Raw genomic sequence first — 10,850 nt, 5'->3', positions numbered from 1 at the left:
TGTGACTGGTTCAAGGTTACTGAGCCAGAACGGGAATCCAGTCTCCTGATTTGCCTGTATCCTGGCTCTTTCTCACTTCCAAATTCTGGATTAATCACTGTTCTGTGTGGGGACACGGTGAGGACCAAATCATATCCTGCAGCCTTTTTTGGGGCTTTGCTATCTTGAGAAGAGATGTCAGTGGCAACCCTTTTCTCTTTTCCGGATATGACTGCAGCCCGGGAGGCCTGCGAGAGGCTGGCTGTCCTTGGCTGTCCAGGGTAACACCCGAGACCTCAGATCTGGACATAAGGGGGTTCTGGGCTTCAGTGGGCAATACACCCAGCCTCTATGACCTGTGCTTCCCACTGCCCTGTTCTGCCTCCTTTTTCTCTTCTTTGTACCTGCCCCACCCCTCACCAGGGGCCACCAGGCTTGATGTCTCTGCAGCCCACAGCCCCACCACATCCTGCCCCATCTGAGCCACCCCCATCTCCCCAGGTAAAGAGGAGGATGAGCCCAGCTGTCCCTCATCCCCTCCCCAACCTTCCAGCCTCCATTGTTAGCACTCCAGCCCTCTGGAGTCCTGGGAAGAGGGAAGATGGTGGGGAGGGAGGGCTGTTGGAGAAGGGGGCCAGGCTGTAGGCTACAACCCAAGCTCCAGGAGGCCTCTGGGATGGGGCTTTGGGAACAGTGCCCAGCTTGGGGCCTGCCTCAGGCCAGAGCTCCTGGAAAACTGCCTCTCTGGCCTCCAGACCTGGGGAGGAGCCAAGTTCTGAAGCACTGCCTCTCCAGCTCTGGCCTCAGCCGCCTCCTCCGGCTCCAAGAGAGCTCCCAACCCCAGCAAAGTCGGGGGAAGAGTGGATTTCTAACTCTGGCACTTGGTGGGTGTGGATTTTCTGTCTCCACATCTGGGATGGAGAAGCTGAGACCTGTAAGCTGGTGGCCTTTGCTCCTCCAGAGTTCTGGGCCCCCCTGAAGGATGGATTCCATCCACCCTCTGTCCCTCCAGGGTCCCCATCCTCCCCTCCCCTTCCCCCAGTGAAGCTCAGATCAGTCTATTTCAGAAAAGGGAACTGGGGCTTCGAAGGGAGCATTTAGCTGGAGGTCTTGGGAGGAAGACATGTTTGGGGCGATAGGATAGTAAGCTGCCCACAGGTTCTTTTCTCATCTCACATATGAAGATTTACACTCATGGGTGTGGGCACATATGTTCCAGACCCAGTAACCTCACAGCCTTTGCTTTTTTGCAAAGCAAAGAACTCTCTCCAAGAACTCAGGAGTCTTCTTTTCTGTCTCCTGGGTGGGGATATTGGAAGTGAAGTGGGGAAGGCAGGGTAACCTGCTTTCCCAAAAGTTTTAATTGAAATGGAGTAAAGGAATTCAGAGAACACCTGTGGCTTTCTAGGGTTACTCAGAAGATGGAGAGGGCGGCCATCTGCTTAAAGAAGACCAAATTTGTGCCTGTGTCTATTTTTTTTCCAGTAAATGCCCAGTGACTCCACCAGAACCCCAGGGCCTGGGTTTAAGGGCTAGGTTTGCTGAGGGGCATTTGGGAGAGGGAATGGAGCTTTCCTTGGCAGGCAGGACACCTCACCTGGAAAATGACGAGAAGGGCCACCACCAACACGTTCTTCATTGGCTTCCCTGAAGGAGACAAGGTAGGAAAGTTATAGCTCAGCAGGGCTAGCTCTTTGTTATGAAAAAACCCCACAGAGCCAGGGAGAACGCAGGGAACTTTCATCACAAGCTCTGGACATTGCATCTGAGAACATGAAAGCCAGATTGTGCCTTGGGGCACCTGGCCAGCGGCCCAATCTCACTGACATCACCTCTTCTTGCTCCTCAACTCCAGAACGGGTCCTGGAAAGGAGGGGGATCAGAATGCAGGGCAGGCGCTCCCCCCTCCTGGCTCTTCAGGGTCTCTTCTGGAATTGGAAAGTCCATCCTGGCCCAGATTATCCCTCAAGGCTGAGCTTCAGCTGACCTTGACTCCTGCATCTGGATGATCCCCTCCTACTCCATGCTGTGCAGGAAGCAAGGTCCTGAGATGGTGGAGGTGGTGTGTGTGTGTCCTGCCCTGCTCTGGTGCCAGGAGCCAATGGGCAGCATTTTTCCTGCACCCAGTGGGTGGGTGGGCAGCCACCTATGAAGCCCTGACTGTTTCCTGGTGGAGGCTGGCTGAGGAGGTAGACTGCTTTCACAGGGCTGCATGAAGGAGTGTTCCTTACTGCCTCTCAAGGGCAAATAGGAAAGTTCTTCTGGGACCCATGAGGCTTCCCCAAACAGCCCTCACCCAGCTGTCTGGGGGAGCTCAAACAGCTGGATGGATGGCTCATCCATCCAGCACTCATTGGTGGTTCACCTGGCCCATGCCCCTAGCCTGCTTTTGGGCCAGGGACATAGTCCCTTTTACCTAGTTCAGGCCCATAAATGAGGAGGTGCCCAGAGACTGTGTGCTGCTGAATGAATGAATGAATGAATGACTTGTTTGCCCTTCTCCCAAGCTGCCATGTGGGGACCTTGCTGTGTGGCTGTGTGACGAGCGAGGCCATTCCCTGAGGTCACTTGACTTGCATGGATATGTTTTCTCTTCTTTAACTTGCTTTTAATCTAGGGCCTTGGTAAAAGAGAAAAGAGGCAGGTGAAAGAGAAAAATGCTGGGAAGGAGTCAGAGGCTGGGTACTTTCTGGAAGCCAGGAGGCCCTCCTTAGTTCTGAACAGCAGGTTGAGAACCCAGGTTCTCCCAAGGCCTGATGTGAGCCCTGGTGGCTCAGTCCTGCTTGGTGGCTGAGTTGAGAGCTGGACTTGGAATTTATTTCTTCCAGGGGGTCAAGCAGGGGAGACCAAGCAAGTCGACAGGGTGATTTATACAGAAGTCTTATCTCACTTAAAGTCTGAGAGCTGTGCCCTATTCATCTCTGTAAAACCCCTTCCTATAATTGGACCAGCCCATGGGAGACAGTAACTGGGATGCCAGGAATGAATACAAGGCAGGACTTGCTGACCCATCGCACCTCTAGTCTCAGGAGGTTCAATAAACCAATGCTTGGGACCCTGCTTCTAGCACCTTCTGGAAGCTCAGGGAAGGAATTCCTTCAAGCAAGGAATCCTGCTTTCCAAGATGCAGCAGCACAGGGCCAGTGACTCCGTGTGCTTGGCCACAGCACCACCTGCTGGAAATTTCATGACATGACATCCAAGTTGCCATTATCCAGGGAGTTTGCCTGAGACGGGAATTCTGGGGTTGGGGTGTCTTAGAGGAAGGAGGAAGGGCGTGGAGCCACATAAATAAACAGGCATTTCTCCCGTTATACTGCACATTACTGCTAGGCACATCTTCCTCAATCATTGCTCTGATGCCAACCCCTATCGTGCCCTCCTGCTAAATCCTTAGGACCTCTCTACCAGTCCTAAGGATGGCAGCCTGATGCTGAGCATGGCTGTCCAGCTCTCCACCGTCTACTTGGACCTGACTTCCTAGCTTCATCCTCTATTTCTGGGGGCAGGAGCTGTCGTCCCCAGCTTGCCCCTGAGTATTTGCAGTCCTGGGTAGGAATGGATTTTTGTGCAACATCATGGCTCCCCTCTCTCATCCCCCTTCCTTGCTGAATTATCCCGAGAGCCCCTGAGCTTGAGTCCACATCTCTACCCTTAAGCACACTCTCTTCGCGGTCCAACGAGCTGCTCAACCTCCACTGACTCATCTTGGTGTGAAGCGCTCGAGGTTTCTTTAAACATGTACCAGTCTTTCGGTTACTCTAGAGAAAGCCTGCTCTGACTTGTCAGTGAGAACTGAGAAACCTCAAGGTTTTGATGTCACAACGGGTGAAACACGAGGGGCAAGAGCTGTGTTTCTATTTCACTCCATCAACCTCCTTTCCTGGGCCCTGTCTCAGTCCTTTTGCCACTGGCTGGGGGAGGGCTCAGGACGGGGGCTAGAGGATGTGTGTAGGTGAGGTCTCCCTCCAGGTATGTTGGAGACGGTTGTTGAGCAAGGATCTTCTAGGACCAGCATAGGTTGTTTTTCAAGAAAGGTGACCAAACAGGAACTTGGGGGAAACTCTGGTATGAAGCAGAGGGGACCTGGTCAACGGCCTTGACTCAAATGATTTTGTCTGTTACAAAGTCATAAAGCAACTGGCCTTGGGCAGCCACCGGGGTGGGGCCAGAGAAGTTGGGAATCTCAGGGGCTGAGGAGTGGTTGAGTGATGCACTGGGTATTTTCTGAGTTCTTGAGTTTCTAGTAATGATCACAACGAAAAGGAAATTCCCTAGAACTCCAACCTTAGCTCCCAGTGAGAGAAACTAGAGATTAGTAACTTTCCCAAGGTCACACAGCCGGCTGGTAGTGTAGCTGGGCTTTGAATCCATTTAATTTCAGAAACCACACTCCCAATTCCTCTTCCGTGCTGCCTCTCAGACTTTATGTTCCTTTCTCTCCTAATATCCTGTGAGTTACCCCTTGTGAGTCTCATTCTGTGTTTTAGAAAATAGAGGCTCAGAGAGGTTAACCCACTTGTTTGGGTCACACAGCTGCAAAGAGATGGGTCTGAGATTTTCGAATGGAAATCCTGCTACTTCATTTCTGTTGAGTCTGTTGTGTATTGGAGCCTCTGTGGAGCATCACGGGAATCCACACTCTCCTCCATCTATTGGTCACTTGTTCTGTTGCTTCTCTCTCTGTAACATCCCAGAGCTGGCCCCACTTCTACCCTGACATAAGGCTTTGCCACCCCAGAGCTCCTCTGAAACACAGATCACGATATTTAACTCACCTAACTAAAACAAAAAAAATCTTCACTGGTTTCTCATTGCTTTCAGTAAAAAAGCCCAAAGTTTTTCAGCAGTGCTATACAGAATCTTAAAGATTGACCCTGCCTGTCCGTCCTACCTCCCTTCCTTCTCAGTACAGCCAGGTGCTATACATCCTCCTCAACTTGCCTCTTCTTGTCTCTATTAGCTTTTATTAGAGCTGACCAGCTGGGAGCCTGCAGGCTGAGTCCACAGGATATTCTGCTTTGTTACATGGAGTTTTAAAATAATTGGATTTGGATGCCTTTAGGTGGGGCTAACCTCTGAATCACTCCACTGTCCTCCACCTACTATATCTTATGCCCATTCCCTCAGTTACATTACTGGCAATTGAGCCATTGAGATCGCTAGTCCTGCTACCTCCTAGGCCCCTTGCTTTTCCTTGTCTGCTTCGAGAACTTCTACACATCCTTCAAAACCCAGCTTAAATGCCCCGTGACTCATAGTCACTGTTCGTTTCTTTAGGTTTCACAATTGCCCTCCTTTTACCCCATCAGCACTCTCTCGCCCCTTCTTGCAATGGCTCATTGACACATGTGTCTCTCCCTGCACCAGACTGGTCCTGCCTGAATTCTTCCATCAATAGCAGTTGACTGAAAGTACCAAGCAAAGAGGAGAGATTTCCCAACAGCTCCCCCAGGCTGCAGGGTTCCCCTCTTCCCCAGTCAGGCTCCCCCAAAGGCCAGAAGGGATCGGCCCTGAATTCCTTCAACATCTCCCTCTGCCACTATCTCTGGCTGAGCTGTGGGAAATGAGTATCTCATGGCTCATTTTTTTTCTTCTCTGCTTTGGAAAATTCTAACTGAAGTCTTAGGCCCCATTTCTTGAAGATGGATGAAGAAGGCGCCTCGGGGCTGCCCATTCAAATCATGAAAAAGGCCAGCTCAGCTCTGGTTCTGGCGTTTCTCATTTTGTGTAACAGAAACTCTACCCCTCACTCATCTCGGGCGCCCTGCTGGGCTGACAAAGAGAAAAAAACAGATCCTCTGTGGCTCATCCGTCCTACAAACGGCCCAGAGCCCTGGAGCCTGATCTGAGCAAAGTGTCTCCGTGATGTCCCCCGCTACCGGTATTTGGGGCTCAGTCAGCCGTTGGGGCTCTCTCGAATTGAGTGAAGCAGTAACAACATCCTTTTATACTGGAGACATGTCCTGCATTAAAGGGACCTCCCTCCTCTGTTAATGCCTGTGAGTCTAGCACCCCAAACCTAGTCCTTGGGAGGAGGACCCTCCGTGCTGCGCTGTGGCTGCTCTCGCGGGCTCATCAAATCGGTGATGTGCATCCCTCTCTGACTCTCTGCTCAGTCGTTTCATGGCTTGCAATCGGCTGACAGCTTGCAATCAGCTATGATGGGAGAATTTACATCGTGGAAATTGGCAAGCACTACATATCAGGGAGCCGGTTCTCTAGGCTTTACTAGTGCACCACGGGGACCTGCTTGGTTTCTTTCACAGAGGTCAAACAGAGGGGGGCAGGATCGGGGTCTCCAGGGGACAATGTCTGCATTCTGGTACCATGGTTAGTAGAGGTAGATGTCTGGGAAGTGGGATTAGTGGGCAGGCTGCTGGAAGGAGGGGAAATTATTTTTAATAAGTAACATCAGAGTTCTTGATGCCATTCATTCATTCCACAAACCTTTTTCTGCTCACACCTCCAAAGCCCCTGGGAATCAGAGGTGCAAGAATCAAAGCCTGCCTTCCAGGAGTTCTGGGTCGGTGGGTGCAACAGCCACTTTAGCCCTTTGACAGCTGTTTGCTGAGTCGACCCTAGGTTCCGAGTGGGCGGGAAAAGCCGACATGAAGGCAAGAGGCTGTGGTGTGATAGGGAGGGGTGTGAGGACAGCAGAAGATGAACAGGGAACCTTCACTTTTTAAAGCCAACCTCTTGTGGCTTTGAGGCTGCTGTGGTGTTTGTTTGCTGGTGAGAACAAGCCGTCCAGGAACCTGGCCTTTGTAGCCTCAGCCCAGTCTGACTTTAGCTGAGATTTGCAAATGGGGTGTCTGGAGCTGGGTGAACCCCTAAGAACCTGCTTGGGGCTTCCCTTGGCTCCCTCTAGTTAAGACCAAGGTTAGACCAGAGGATGGATTTTGGAAAGGGAAGAGCCATCTCTCCGGGAAGAAAAAGTGAGTGAGACTGGGGGCTGAGTTGGAGGCCCTGGCTGTGACTTCAGCTGAAGGCCCCTCGTGGTCTCATTTTGTGTTGCCCATTCAACCTTTGACTGGCAAGAGGCAACAGCTTCCCCGTGGGATGTGCAGCAGAGAGAAAATAAGTGCAGCTCGTGTTGCTCGTATAGTGTCATTTACACAATGCACTCACCTTGAATCTGCCTCTCGTCATAACCCTAAGAGAGCAGACAAGCTCAGCCCTATTTAGCCTGGGAGAGAGGTGGGAATAGGCGGGCGAATGGAGGGTCCTGAACCCTCCAAGATTTCTCTGATGAAACGGGGCCCCCAATAGCCTTTCCCATCACCCCCTGGCTAGCCAGAGCAGGTGCTGTCCAGATCTGTACCACCCCAGCCCTGGCACCTTCTGCAGAACCTACTATTCTTGGTAACAATGGTCACCCCCTTCCCCAGGTCCGAAAGAAGTACCTGGAGGAACAGGGGAGCACGTTCTCTGGGAGGAGCCACTGATTCCCACTAAAACCACCTGGTCCCTCTGGGAGACTCCCCCATGCCTTCCACCCCATCCTCCATCCCCATTCCACAAAGTCATTCTGGTGGTCCAAGTGACCCCGGTAACTGCTATCTCTTTCACTTGGGGGAGGCTCACTCACCCAGGTCCATGACTCTCTCGGCGGCTGAAACCACACAGGAAGGTTGTGCCGGGGCTCTGTCTGGGGAGGATGTGGTTCTAGCCCCTTTTAAGCTTTGAGAGGAGCCACCCTCTCCCCTGCCCCTCCCATCCCCGCTCCTCCCACTAGTCCGGCCTCACTCAGGCTCTGGACTCAGGTGGCTTCCTGGGACCCAAGAGTGTGAAGGGTATGAGAAGGTGAAAGAGAGTGACAGCCCACTCAGTGGTCATAGGATCATGAATCATTGGGTCATTTACATTCAGAAAGCCCCCCTTGCAGACTCAGGGCCCCACCCAAGGCAGGGGAATGAAACTATTTATTGATTTGATAAATGTTTACAGCCTAGGTATCACATGCCAGGGAGCTGGAGATAAGTGAAAGATCCATCCCCATCCTTTCCTTGCCCAACTCAGTGCCACAGGGGACTACATTTCCCAAACTGCTTTGCCCTCTGGCTTTTGGGTAGGTTTGGCCAGTGGGAGGCACTGACAGATGTTGGAAAGCAGAAGAGGAGGAATGTGCCAGGATCTCTCTCTTTTTTTTGAAATTTATTTATTTTTAATTGGAGGATAATCACTTTACGATATTGTGTGGTTTCTGCTGGACATCAACATGAGTCAGCCATTGGACCAGGTTGTCTCTTTTCTCCTCTTTTTTCTTTTCTTTCGTTTTCTTTACTCTTTTCTCTCCTCTCCTCTTTCTTTCCTTTCCTTTTAAGTACAATTTTATTGAGATATAATTCACAAGTAAATTCACCCTTTTAAAGAGTACCAGTCAAAAAGAATTTTTTTTTTTTTTTGGTATATTCACAGAGTTGTGCAATCATCACCACAGTCTATTTTGGAACATTTAAAATAGCTTCCTCCTGAAAAACCACCCCTCCTCAACCTCTACTCATTAGAAATGACTCTCCATATCCCCTCCATCCCCACCCCCAGCCACTGGTAACAACAAGTCTACTTTCGTCTTTTACAGACTTGCCGATACTAGACATTTCTCATAAATAGAACTATTCGCTATATGGTCTTTGTGTCTGGCTTCTTTCACTTAGCATAATGATTTCAAGGTTCACTCATGTTGTCATATATAATGATACTTCATTCCTTTTTATGTCTCAGTAATATTCCATTGCATGCATATACTCCATTTGGTTTATCCATGATGAGCTGGACGTTGGGGTTGTTTCCAGTTTGGGGCTCTAATGAATAATGGTGCTAGGAATTCATATACAAGTTTTTGTGTGGACGCATGCTTCTTTTTCTCTAGAGAACATGCCTACGAGTGAAAATGTTGGGTAATATTGCAACTACATGTTTAACATTTCAAGGAACTGTCAAGCTTTTCCCAAAGTGGCCTCACCATTTTCATTCTCATCAGCAATGTACGAAGGTTCTACATCCTCAACAAAACCTGTTCTCTTTTTTTTTTTTTTTGGTTCTAGCCATCCTAGTGGGTGTGAAGTGGTTTTGCTTTGTGTTATCCTAATGACTAATGATGGTGAGTGCCTTTCATATGCATGTTGGCCATTTGTGGGCTTCCCTGATGGCTCAGTGGTAAAGAATCCGCTTGCCAATGCAGGAGACATGGGCTCAATTCCTGGGTTGGGAAGATCCCCTGGGAAAGGAAATGGCAACCCACTCCAGTGTTCTTGCCTGAGAAATCCCATAGATAGATGAGCCTGGCTGGCTACAGTCCATGGGGTCGCAAAAGAATCAGATAAGACTTAGCGAATAAACAACAACACCGCAACGTTAACCACTTATAAATTTTACTTGGAAAAATGTCTATTTAAACCCTTTGACCATTTTAAAGTTGGATTGTTTGCTTTTTTACTGTTGAGTTATAGGTGTTCTTTATATAGTTTTGATACAAAAGCTTTATCAGATACATGACCTATAAATATTTTCCCCCAGCCTGTGGATTATCTTTACTTCCTTCGTGGTATCCTTTGATGTACAAAACTTTAAAATTATGAGTCAAATTATTTTTCTTTATTCACATTCTTTCTGTGTCATATCTAAGAAAACAGTGCCTAATTCAAGTCCATGAAGATTTATTCTTATGCTTCTTTCTAAAAGTTTTATAGTTTTAGTTCTGACATTCATTTTGAGTTAGTTTTTGCGTATCATGCATATTCCCTTCTATTCCAAGTTTGTTGAATTTTGTTAGTTGACTTCTCTCTGTCCATTGAGATGATAATTTTTGTCCTTTATTCTATTAAATATGGTGTATTATAGAGACAGACTTTTAAATGTCAAACCAATGTGAATTCCTGGGATAATTCACTTGGTCATGGTGTATAATCTTTTTTTTTTTCTTATGTATGTTGCTAGATTTGGTGAGGATTTTTGTTGAGGATTTTGGCATCTATAGGGGATATTGGTAAGTAGTTTTATTTTCTTGAAATATATTTTTGTAGTTTTGGTATTGGCTAAGTTTAGTTGAGGCTTTGTCAATTTTGCTGATCTTTTCAATGTACCAACTTTTGGTTTTGTTGGCTTTCTCTATTTTTCCTATTCTCTATTTCATTTAAATAAATATTTCTAGTCTTTGTTACTTTCTTCCATCTTTTTGAATCAGGTTTAGTGTGTTCTTCTTGTTCTGATTTCTTAAGGTAAAAGCTTAGGTTCTTTATTTGAGATCTTTCTTCATTTTTCTAATGTAGGCATTTACATTTAATAGGCATTATAAATTTCTCACTAAGTACATCTTCAGCTATATGCCATAGGTTTTAAAATCTTTAATTGGGGGTGAGGATAATTATTTAACAATGTTGTGTTGGTTTCATCCTGTAGTTTTTTATATGGTGTGTTTTCATTTTTATTCACCTCAAAGTATTTTCCAGTTTCTTTCCCTGTGAATTCTTCTTTGACCCGTTGATTATCTAAGAGTGTATTGTTTAATTTCTGCATATCTATGAATTCTTCAAATTTCCTTCTGTTATTGACTGTGGTCAGAGAACATACTTCATATGATCTCAATTCTTTTAAATTTATTGAGATTTGTTTTATGTCCTAACGTGTGGTCTATCTACGTTCCGTGTGCACCTGAGAAGAATGTGTATCCTGCTGTTGTTGGGTGAAGTGTTCTACAGATATTTAATAGGCCCAACTGGTACATAATATTGTTCGTGTCCTTTATTTCCTTACTGATCTACTGCCTCATTGTTGTATCCATTATTGAAAGTAGCATATTGAGGTCTCTGACTGTGATTGTTGAATCGTGTATTTCTCATATTTCTCCCTCCAATTCTGTCAACGTT

General features: G+C 47.6%; 1 protein-coding gene across 2 annotated transcripts in view; it reads right to left on the bottom strand.

The window, feature by feature from the left end:
* CCR7 (chemokine (C-C motif) receptor 7) overlaps positions 1-7,627 on the bottom strand; it is a 10,699-nt gene extending 3,072 nt beyond the window's left edge. The window contains exons 1-2 of one of the 2 annotated variants that reach the window (XM_010842601.1): positions 7,571-7,627; positions 1,577-1,626 (exon numbers count right to left, since the gene is read on the bottom strand). In XM_010842601.1, coding sequence (XP_010840903.1) covers positions 1,577-1,626; positions 7,571-7,580 — 60 coding nt within the window. In that variant the 5' untranslated portion in view covers positions 7,581-7,627. The remainder of the gene's footprint in view (positions 1-1,576; positions 1,627-7,570) is intronic. The other variant, XM_010842602.1, reaches the window with a different exon arrangement.
* Between the last annotated feature and the right edge of the window lie 3,223 nt (positions 7,628-10,850).

This window comes from Bison bison, unplaced genomic scaffold (genome assembly GCF_000754665.1).
Source record: "Bison bison bison isolate TAMUID 2011002044 unplaced genomic scaffold, Bison_UMD1.0 scf7180017864180, whole genome shotgun sequence".
Classification (NCBI taxonomy): Eukaryota; Metazoa; Chordata; class Mammalia; order Artiodactyla; family Bovidae; genus Bison; species Bison bison.
The sequence above is the reverse complement of the archived record's forward strand: the minus strand, read 5'-3'. Positions and strand labels throughout refer to the sequence as shown.